This window comes from Monopterus albus, unplaced genomic scaffold (assembly GCF_001952655.1).
Source record: "Monopterus albus unplaced genomic scaffold, M_albus_1.0 scaffold95.1, whole genome shotgun sequence".
In the NCBI taxonomy this organism is placed as follows: domain Eukaryota; kingdom Metazoa; phylum Chordata; class Actinopteri; order Synbranchiformes; family Synbranchidae; genus Monopterus; species Monopterus albus.
The window spans coordinates 1,278,189-1,289,278 of NW_018127975.1; the positions used below are offsets into that span (position 1 = coordinate 1,278,189).

An 11,090-nucleotide genomic window follows, 5' to 3' on the forward strand; every position below is an offset into this window, starting at 1 on the left:
AGCCGAGTGTGAAGCGGCTGGGATGAGAATCAGCACCTCCAAATCCGAGGCCATGGTTCTCAGTCGGAAAAGGGTGGATTGTTCCCTTCAGGTTGGTGGAGAGTTCCTGCTTCAAGTGAAGGAAGTGGAGGCGAAGCTCTCGATTTACTGGTCAATCTACGTTCCGACTCTCACCTATGGTCATGAACTTTGGGTCATGACCGAAAGGGCAAGATCCCGGATACAGGAGGCCAAAATGAGCTTTCTTCGCAGGGCGGCCAGGCGCACCCTTAGAGATAGGGTGAGGAGCTCGGTCACCCGGGAGGAGCTCAGAGTAGAACCGCTGCTCCTCCACATCGAGAGGAGCCAGCTGAGGTGGCTCGGGCATCTGTTTTGGATGCCTCCTGGGCGCCTTCCTAGGGAGGTGTTCCAGGCATGTCCCACCGGAAGGAGGCCCCTGGGAACGCCTTGGCATTCCCCCGGAGGAACTGGAGGAAGTGTCTGGAGAGAGGGAAGTCTGGGCATCTTTGCTTAGACTGCTGCCCCCGCAACCCGGTCCCGGATAAGCGGAGGAAAATGGATGGATGTAATGCCATGCACATGCACACTTTGGAAATGCATGCAAATATGCCAGAGATATTTAACTGATAATTTTTAATTAGGATTTGAAACTGTGTATGCAAACTGAATGACACAAATTCAAAAAAAGACAAACAAGCAAAACACGCATATATGACACATAGGTGTCTTACTTTGCAGATAATTACTTGTTCTTCTTGAATAAATTTAAATTTCAGTCATTTTCTTAAGTATACATCATCAATATGGAAAGTAGGAATGATAAGAAGTCAGCTCTAAAGTACTTATTAAGTTAAAATTGATAAATTAAGGACTACAAATTTTGCAAAGCTCAACAAAAACAGGATATAGCACAGAGGTTTTCAACTAACTGTGATCCAGGGTCTACCACAGGGTATGCACACTGTTGTGGGTTGGATAGACTGTTTTAATCCTGAAAGTCACCTTTGCTTTTTTAAGTCCTGTCTAATAGAATAGTAGGGATTCACGAAAAAATGTTTATCAAATGAAAATAATAATAATAATGATTCCTACATTGAAACTATATTACTGAATGCATAGGGAACAACCTCTAATGCCTTTGCAAACCATCAGGGAGTCACGGACGACTGGATGAAAACCTCTGATATAACAGAATCAAGCACAAGTAAAAAAAAAAAAAAACATTAAAAACTTGCAGATATGTTTGTTCCCAGTCACAATGTCCTCAACTTAAGTTTAGAACATTCTGTTTTGGGTGGAGTGTTGTATGGAGATACAGAGATATTTTTTCACATTACCTGCTGATGTGACCCACATCTGAATTTTTTCCACTTCAAGTGACTCTGAACAAACTTCATGAGGAAGGTTCTATGATACCAAAACTGAGCTTTTTGGCCATCAGACTAGATACTACATTTGATGTAAACCAAACCAAACATTGCACATCATTACAAACACACCATCCCCACTGTGAAGCATGGTTGTGGTAGCGTCATGCTGTGTGGATGCTTCTTGGCAGCAGGCCCTGTCTGGCTTGTGAACGTAGAGGGTAAAATGAATGCAACTAAATATAGGGAAATCCTGGAGGAAAACCTGATTCCCTCTGCCAAGACAACTGCAAGTTGGGAGAACATTTGCATTCCAACAAGACAATGACCCCAAGCTTACAGCCAGAACTGCACACAAATGGTTCCAGAACTGTAATGTTAATGTTCTGGAGTGGTCAAGTCAGAGCCCAATCCAAATGAGTATTTGTGGCTGAACATGACTGGACTGTTCATTAATGATCCCCTTACAACCTGACAGAGCTTGAGCAGTTTTGCAAAGAAGAATGGAGGAAAATTCCAATGTCAAGATGTGCAAAGCTGAATGAGACCTATCCACTCAGTATCTACTAAACACTGATTTAAAGGGGGTGAATACTTATGTAATTTGTTTACTGTCTTGTATTTTTAATTAATGTTCATCACTTTGTATAGATCTATACATTTGACATGGACCAAATCAAATACAACTTTATGTATATAGCATTTTACAACAACATCTAGTTGACCAAAGTGTTTCACACAATAAACAGATGAAAGGGGTAATTAAAAACATTAAAACAAAGTAAGCTAACTAAAATAAGAGCCAACAAAACAGTAAATATTTGACTTCATTAAGAATTAAATGCCTTATTAAATAAAAAAGTTTTAAAGAGATATTTAAATGCAACCAAATGTGTAACAGATCTAATATTAAAAGGCAAATCATTCCAAAGTTTTAGAGCCACAAAGGCAAAAGCCCTATTGTTTCAATGCATGTGGCGGGATCTTGGAACCTACAGGAGATACAAAGATGAAGATCAAAGAGATCTAACTGGGATGTGCCATTGAATAAGATTGCTGATACCGAGGTGCCAAACAATTTAAAACCTTAAAAACAAAAATCTGCAACTTAAGTTCAATTCTGAAACGAACCGGGAGGCAGTGAAGGGAAGCCACTACAGTTGAAATATGCTCATATTTCTGTGAATTCATCAGTAAACAAGCAACTGGAGACATGAAAGAAGTGATTTACTGACTCCAGAATACAGTGAATTATAGTAGTCTGGACAGAGAACTGATCCCTGGTGTACACTTCAAGCCCATGGAGCTGAATGAGAAGAGCAGGCACCAATATTGAATATAAAAGTTCTTTTAGATTAAAAATGATTCAAACCAGTGTAGGGCAGTACCTTGAATTCCTACACACTGAGCAAGTTGAGATTTGATAACCCACTGTATCAAAAACAGCTGATAGGACAAGGAGTACTAATAACACAAAGTCTCCAGAATCCCTAGCCAGCAGAACATCATTGCTAATTTTTAAAATAGCAGACTCTGTGCTGTGCCTTGGTGTAAAACCAGACTGGAACTTTTCATCAACGTCATTATCCTTAAAATACTGTATGACTGCAGTTGACTAAGAATATTTTCTTCTAAAAGTTTTGACATAAAAGATAATTTAGCCATGGCCTAAAATTAGATAAAACTGAGTGGTCCAAATTAGGTTTCTTAAGGAGGGGCTAAAAATTAGCCTCTTAAACATTTCAAGCTCGGCCCAACAACCTCGAAGATATCCTTAAATAATTTGGCTAATAAAATCCATGGGGCAATGAGAAACTTTAGCATGGTGAAGTATGTCTTCAAAAAAAGACAATGATACAGGTTCAAACTGGTCAAAAGCATCATGGCACATATAAACAACTAATGGATCAGAACCAACACCAGTTCACTGCCCAATATTAACAATCAGTGAAAGAGAAAGGCTTCACAAATTTCTACTGAGACTTCAGGGTAAGAAGGGGCTGATGGATTTATTATTGATTGTGCTAAATAACACCTGAGGTTTATGTTGGTTATTAGCAATCACACTAGTGAGATAATTAGTTTTAGCACTTTTAACAGCATTCTGATCATTTGAAAGACAATCCCTGAAGTAACCCAGAGAAACTCAAACATTTTCTTTTTTCCCATGTACGCTCCGCTTGGCAACACAACTGTCTGAAGGCATGAGTCGAGGCATTCAGCCAAGGCTCAGTTTTAACTTTAAGAGATTTCTGTTTAAGAGGAGCAGTAGAGTCCAACATACCCATGCAAGCTGACTCAAACAGTGAGCCAAATTCATGGATGAGTCTTTTTATGTTGATCAGTATGAAAAAGGTTAAATTCTACTGTAACAAAATAAAAGGTGAAAATTTCAAGGGGAGTGAATAATTTTTATAGGCTTTGTATACAGTATCTCTTACAAACATGATGGTAAACCATCAACACAAAAAGATCCAACCTGACAAACAAATTTGGAATTGATCATTAACCCCTGTTATGTGAACATACATAGCTGTAGAGATCATGAAAAGGTAGGTGTGTATTTTAACCAACTCACATGATGCTTTTGAAGTGGAGGTGACCCAGATACAGAACAACAACATACACACATAGAGCCAGGAAAACAGTTCTCACCTTATATGATATTGAGACACACAGGAAATTAACAATACTGGTAAATGACCACTGAAAATCAACTGTAGATGTGATAGAATACAATTCTACTTCATGTTTTTCTCTATCCAGTCTCGAAAGTTGGCAATTCGTATCTGAACTGTGTAAGTCTGTTGGTTGCAGTGCTTTTCCTCATAGCTGAAGCTCTCCAAACCAAGCAGTTGCCAGCCTGTGCTGGAGGCTCCCTGAGTCTCCCTGTGACCTGGCAAGACACCACTTGTTGATAAAAACACAGCAGGCATGGTCATGAGGCCTGGAAAAACACTGGGACAAGAGCTTTGAGGACTGGGCGGTCTTTGGATTACACAGAGGGTATTGTCACTGATCGTGGGGGTATGTGTTCCTCTATGAGTAAATGCTCTTTCACACTGAGCAACATCACTCAACTCAACAAGTTCTGTCTGGCTCAAGGGAGTGTAGTTTCTTAGGAGCCTGCCATTGTTTGGTAAAGTCCACCTTGCATTAAAAGCCTCTTGCACTGTTACTTCTCCTCCCTGCATTTTGGGTAGGCACACCGGCAACACACGCTCACTGATCTTGGCTTTGTCTTTTAGCTTGAGCACAGCCACATCAAAGTCGGGCGCAGAGTAAAAATTTGGATGGACTAAAATTTCTGAAACCTGTTCAGGCAGAAAGAGAGAGAAAAAATGGATTAAAAATTGGAAGTAGCAATACCTGAGAAAGCCTGATTCCACAAAGAATGTTCCAAGTTTTGTTATTTTTGGAATATCAGTTAAGATCAAATAATATGCGCCAAGATGCACAAATATTTCAAATCCACATCAAATACCATCATATCCCAGTAAATCTTAAAGTGCACATCTAAATGCCAAAAGATTTCTTCCTCCACTATTTATAAACAAAAACCTGGAAGATTATATTTATTTAAATGAAGATTCCTTACTTAATACGCTATCACTGCATCTGCTGCTTGGTAGTTTTTGCCATAATGAGAAACTTTTATATGCTATATGACCTGAAATTAAAAATGTGTAAAACCAGTGTGAGATCATTTATTGTTGCAGGTCAAAAGTTGTTTAGACATTTACAGTAGGTTAAAAGTGGAACAAATCTGTGTAGTTTCTATCCATTCACAAATGTTTAACCCAACAGGTCAAATCTATAGGTCACACATGGTTGTTTGTCCCTTCCTTGTCATATGACCCTGTCAGAAACATGCTGTTATGATTATGAAACTGTTCATTACGTTTTGTCACACAAAGTGCTTTGCTAATTTAGCCCAGTGTTAACTTTGGCATCCAAATGCCTTTACAACAATATCGAGACAGCTATGCATGTAAAGTTGTACATGATATTTTGTCTATCAAAGCATCGCCATCAAACCTTTTGACAAACTAATCTAAAAAAAAGCAAAATATAAAACATCTCACAAATATTTTATTGTTTAGTACCCTGAGGTGGTGCAGGCTTTTCATCCGATCCTTAGATGCCTGATACTGCATGCCTATGACAACTTTCATATGTGCTGGGTGAAGGGGCCCCTGCTTGTCCTTGTCTACCACACACTGAGCTGTCACAAGGACGCTACGCTGGGTGAGCAGAGCCCCGCTGCAGGCCAGGTACCAGAAGGACGATTCCTCTGAGGTCCCCTGCTGGTCAGACATGAACATTCCATGGGGCTTGTGGGTGCTGGCAGTAAGATCAGGAGGTGAGCGGATATAGATGGCTGCATGCCACGGCCACGGAGTGTCTGTAAGGTTTTGTGTGCTGAAAGTGTTGAATTTGCCACAAACTGTGGAAAGATAACAGGCAGTGAGGGGAAAGAAAGTGTCAAAAAAGCAATTTCCTAACAAATTTGATGCATGATATTAAAACAGTTTACTATAAATTCAAGGTAATACTCAGGTAAACATAAGTCTTCTGCTTTTGTCTTAACAAGAAAAGGCCATGCACACACAGACATACTGGATAATTAGACTTCTGCACTGATTGAAGTCGAGCAGATGGAAGTCATACAGATGTCAGTCAAGCACACTTTGCATGTGACCACATGGCCCTGAGTCCAGTGGATGTGTGACACGACACAGACACGTGTGTTAATAGAATAGCAACATTGAGAAAATCCACCTTTTGTTTCTTTCTCATTAGTTGTTTCCTGCTGTTTCCGGTTTTTATGCTAAGCTAAACCTGTGATATGAAACCACAGGCACTGGTCTGCTCATTTGCAGCAACATAAACAGCTGGGGGTCAAATACTGTACCATCCCTGCAATTAACTGCCAACCTGCTGTTCCAACCTACCACAGCTGCCAGTGTCACTCGGGTCAATTGGCCAACCAATAAAATCAATAAACCCATCAACACAAATAAACAAATTACAGCAAACTCCCTAGTGTAGCTGTGCAAAATGCTTTTGCCATACAAGTAAATGGAGAAAAGCCTTTCAATTAACCGTTTGCATGATAAAAGTGAAATGTTAAAAGTTGAGAAGTCAGTACACTACAAATCCTGAAATACCTTGAATTTTCTATAAAAACAGATTAGTAGTATTGTTAACCACATACGAGAGAACGTGTCTCATAAGATGGTAGCGTTTAGTGCATACCACTGAAAAACTGCTGAAAAACCTGAAAAAAGTTGTTTAAGCCTTTAGTTACTTAAAAATAAATAATGTTTACCTTCAGCAACATCCTAAATTCATATTTTTAATCACTACTCTCTCTTGCTCCCATAAAATCTGGTTGCCAAGCACGTGGCATTTTTGAACAGTCAGAAATCCTGTTGCGATGGACACCCCCCCCACAAATGAGAAGTCACTCAAAAGGCCAGATTGTTTCAGCACTGGAGGCTACATGATTATTGAAACAACGAGAGACACATTTTCTCCATATAGATCATTTGTCCCTACTGTCTGACATGACCCATAGGAGCATACAGGCTGCAGGCATACCGTACATTCTCATTAGGGTTACAATAATAAAGACATGGAACATGCCAGCATTATAAAACTGAGCCTTCATCATCATGACAATAATAAACATGCAACATAGTTAAGTCATGGTTTGGTTAGGGATAGGTACAACAACAACGTGTTAGGTTGTCAGTGAAATAACATGGTTCGGGTCAGTACTTGCCTTTGTTGTCATGGTTACAATAATACGCATGCTGTTAGGCAGTGGAGCAGTCATGGTTAAGTGAAGCAAACATTGGAAATGGAAAAAGAACAGCAGTCTCCTGTGTCAAAGTCCTGTGTATTGCAACTTATCCACCCAGCCCGGACTGCACCCTACCTTGTTGCTCAATGCTCTTCATCACCTGACTATCCCCTTTCTCATGTCATAAAGACTATGACTGCTACAAATCACCTATCAGTTAAACATAACTCTGGGTTGTAATAAGATACTTGCACAGATGACGTAGAGGGTCATTTAAAGGAGGACAGTGTCATTGTCGCAGAGGTAGAGAAGGTTTAAATCTGATAAAAAATAGTCAGTGCCTGGTTTCTCCTGTGCTTTCAGACGTTTTTGGCCAAACTACACTAAAAGCGCATTGAATTAAGCACTTCACAGGTTCGGTCTAAATTGTTGATTGTCTCACCAGGAGAGCAGGAAACATGGCGTCCACTCCATCTGCCATTCATCAGGCAGGTGCGCCGAGAACTTCCTGTGTTGTGGTAGAGAGCTGAGGCACATTTGTACTCGATGCTAGTGTAGACTGGATGAAATCCACGAGGAAGCTCTTCCAGGGTGGTGTCAACTCTTTCTACATTAGACTGTCTGTCCACTGTAAGTGGCGTAAAGCCGGCTGAGGACAAGTCATGCATGCTGTACCTGGATGAGCAGTGAAGAGAGAAATACACTTTGCTACAATGTCCACTTACTGGAAATTTTCCTGAGCTTTCAACTGCATACTGCTACCATCATCAAGAGATGGAGCAAATTTTTTGGCTATGGAGATTTTTTGCTGCATTTTTAAATGACTCTCCAAGCTCTACTTAAAAGTACATTTCCTGATTTTGTTTTAGTGTCCAATAATATTTGACTTAGGTTAATTTGTTGATTTGGTGGCATTTCATCAAAGAGTATAACTTCAACAATGTTGGGAAAGTTTAAAAAAATATTTTAAAACAACGTTATGTATTATAACTTCATAAAGGTAGTACCACTATGTCCTCTGCTCAGTTTTTGACAGATGTTTAAGCATTTGAATTATTTCCATATTCACTACTATTGATGATTGATTACATTTTTAATTGCACATGTCTGATGACTTCTCTGGTGACTTATCTTGTAAAAACTTGTGTGGTACTGCAATACCAAAATCCTAGAGGCTGTTATTTGAAACCATTATGTATATAATTTGAATATTTCCACTGGCATTATTAAAAAAAAAGACACTATGGCAGATATCAAAGCATACTGCTGCTACTGCTCTCCTTCCAGAAATCCATCCTGGGAACATTGAGATGAATGGACTGAAAACAACATACACTGGTTCTCACCAGGATTAACTTAAAAAAAACTTATTCCATCAGACTTGTTTGCAAAATGCTAAAATATCATAAAACTCTTATATATAGTGGCTTTAAGTAATATAATTATGTACAGCACAAAGTCACAATGGATACCTTGATAGTAGGTGTGGCTTTACAACACTCTGATGCACAAGTTCAGACACTTTGGGTTCTCGACAGGCTGTAGGGGCAAATCAAGCAGGTGACTATTAGCACACAAGACTCACTTTCTGAGCCTCCATTGATAAAACAACTTTGTTTTGGTCACCTGGATAATTGTGGGCACAAGGGGCAAGGCATTCAAAGTAAACAATACAATTTTATGCTTAAAATATCAGGGCCAAACATACTGTTTATAAAGAAAAATTCAAAACCACTTATCAATTCATCTTTTCAAATTGCTTTTGTTTACTATAAACTCATGACAGTGCTCTAATTGCTAAATTTTCCCCTTCATGTCAGAATTTGTTCATTTAGAGGAAAATTGTGGTGTCAAATAAACAAATAGGACTGCCTGTATGTCAGAAACATTTTGTGCTGTCCTTACATAGTAATGAAGTGAGAAAATAGACCATACTTTTTGTGTAACAGTGTGTTCCCAAGCTCAGTGTGTTTCTGAAAACAGTTACCTCTCAAACACTTGGGTGGCCTGCCACTCCAGGATCCATTAGAGAGGCAGGTAGTCTGGTGGTTTCCACTCAAAATGTAGGAGTTTTTACAGAAAAACTCAATTGTCTCTGCACCTCCAGCTGTGTCAAGAGCAGGTCTGTGGTAGCCATTGAGCAATTTAGGCAGAGGGGCACAATGGACTCTGCTTGTTTGGCCTGTAGGAGTATAGGTTTAAGAGACAAGAGATGAATCTTGCCTAATAAATGCATCATGTGCCCTCTATATGGTACAAACACCAGGAAATGAAGAACAGACGTGACCTAATGAAAAGGTACCTTTTACACATGCTGGAACTACCCCGCTCCAAGTGCCATTAGGCAGACAGGTCCTCTGCTGGGAGCCAGTCAATACGAATGGTGGATGGCATTGATAGTTTACAGATACAAGCTCATCCTTTGAGCCATATATAGGCAGCAAAAATCCATTTACTGGTTTCTCTGGGGGTGGACACACTGGTTTCTTGATGGCTGAAACTGGAGAGTAAATTTCTGGCTGTGATAGATGAAAGACAATCCTACACTAAGTCAACAGGTAATGCAAAAAAGTGCACAACTGTCATTACAATTCATTAAAGCCACATAAATGATACAAAAAAGACAGCTGAAAAGACAGTTTAAAAATGTGCTGATGCTGCTGTTATTTGAGATATTGTATCCTGAATGTTGAAAAATGCTTCTGTGGTATATCAAAATTTATTTTTGCCTTAAAATGAATAACATATTTCAGTTACCCCTTGCTGCATAGGCAGTCAGGAAGTTATTTCTTTATAGTTTTCTTAATAAGACCTAATTTAATTTGGTTAAATATTCTTTTCTCTTTATAAAATATTGAAAATGTGACAAGTTCAGAAGTGAATTGGGAGATAATAATGAGTGTTGTCTTAGTTGCTGTTTTTGTTGCTACAAATGTAGCTACTGTTCTGGCCAAGAATTTAACAAAATCCATAATAATAAACAATGGATGTTGCTGAGATTCCAGACCAGCCTCATTTGACTAAAAAACCTGGAGCATGTCTTATTTGAACTCCAACAAAGGATGGCCATTTTTTCTAGAGGAATTGACCTCTTTCATTGCTGCCTCTGTCGTTGCCTTTTAGTTTGGCCCATTTTTATACTATCTGGTAGTATTTTGCTCAGAAATAATTATATAGCTAAAATAAAATTTCTCAAATTTTTTAATCTTTACAGAAACATTGGTCATGGGGGCCTTACCAGCCATTCAGTCTGTATTACTATGATATGCTCAGTCTAGCTATCAAAAGTTAACATCCATGAAGGAAAAGAATGGATAAATGGGATGCAAGTTAGATGCATGGTTTACTTCACACAGGGCAAATAGAAAGGAGCAACTATGATAAATCTGTGTCACTGACTGCCCGCCTCACATCACTGCCTTGTGCAGGAGGTTGAACACACACAGAGGAATGATAAAAAAAAGCCCAGGAGCAAATATGGTACATACAAATGCACTGAGGGACAGCGGAATGTTATCTCTATCATATTATCTTGAATACGAATATATCATAGTGATACATTATTGTTAGTTTTATGTGGACTCCACAGAAGAAACCAAGTTTATACAGTGCATCAGCTGACATCGTGTGGACACAATATGATAAAACAATATATTATAATGAAATACAGTGGTGTGAAAAAGTATTTGCCCCCTTACTGATTTCTTATCTTTTTGCATGTTTGTCACACTGTAATGTTTCAGATCATCAAACAAATTTAAATATTACTCAAAGACAACACAAGTAAACACATCATGCAGTTTTTAAATGAAGGTTTTTATTATTAAGGGAAAACAAAATCCAAAACTACAAAGCCCTGTGTGAATAAGTGTTTCCCCCCCCTGTCAAAACATAACTTAACTCTGGTTTATCGC

The 11,090-nt window shown here is 39.0% G+C and overlaps 1 protein-coding gene across 2 annotated transcripts in view; it reads right to left on the reverse strand.

The window, feature by feature from the left end:
• Positions 1 to 3,339: 3,339 nt before the first annotated feature.
• pamr1a (peptidase domain containing associated with muscle regeneration 1a) overlaps positions 3,340 to 11,090 on the reverse strand; it is a 14,746-nt gene continuing 6,995 nt past the window's right edge. For both annotated transcript variants that reach the window (XM_020608793.1, XM_020608792.1), the window contains 6 exons: positions 9,479 to 9,676; positions 9,164 to 9,358; positions 8,649 to 8,715; positions 7,619 to 7,851; positions 5,474 to 5,814; positions 3,340 to 4,681 (listed from right to left, as the gene is read on the reverse strand). In XM_020608793.1, coding sequence (XP_020464449.1) covers positions 4,109 to 4,681; positions 5,474 to 5,814; positions 7,619 to 7,851; positions 8,649 to 8,715; positions 9,164 to 9,358; positions 9,479 to 9,676 — 1,607 coding nt within the window. In that variant the 3' untranslated portion in view covers positions 3,340 to 4,108. The remainder of the gene's footprint in view (positions 4,682 to 5,473; positions 5,815 to 7,618; positions 7,852 to 8,648; positions 8,716 to 9,163; positions 9,359 to 9,478; positions 9,677 to 11,090) is intronic.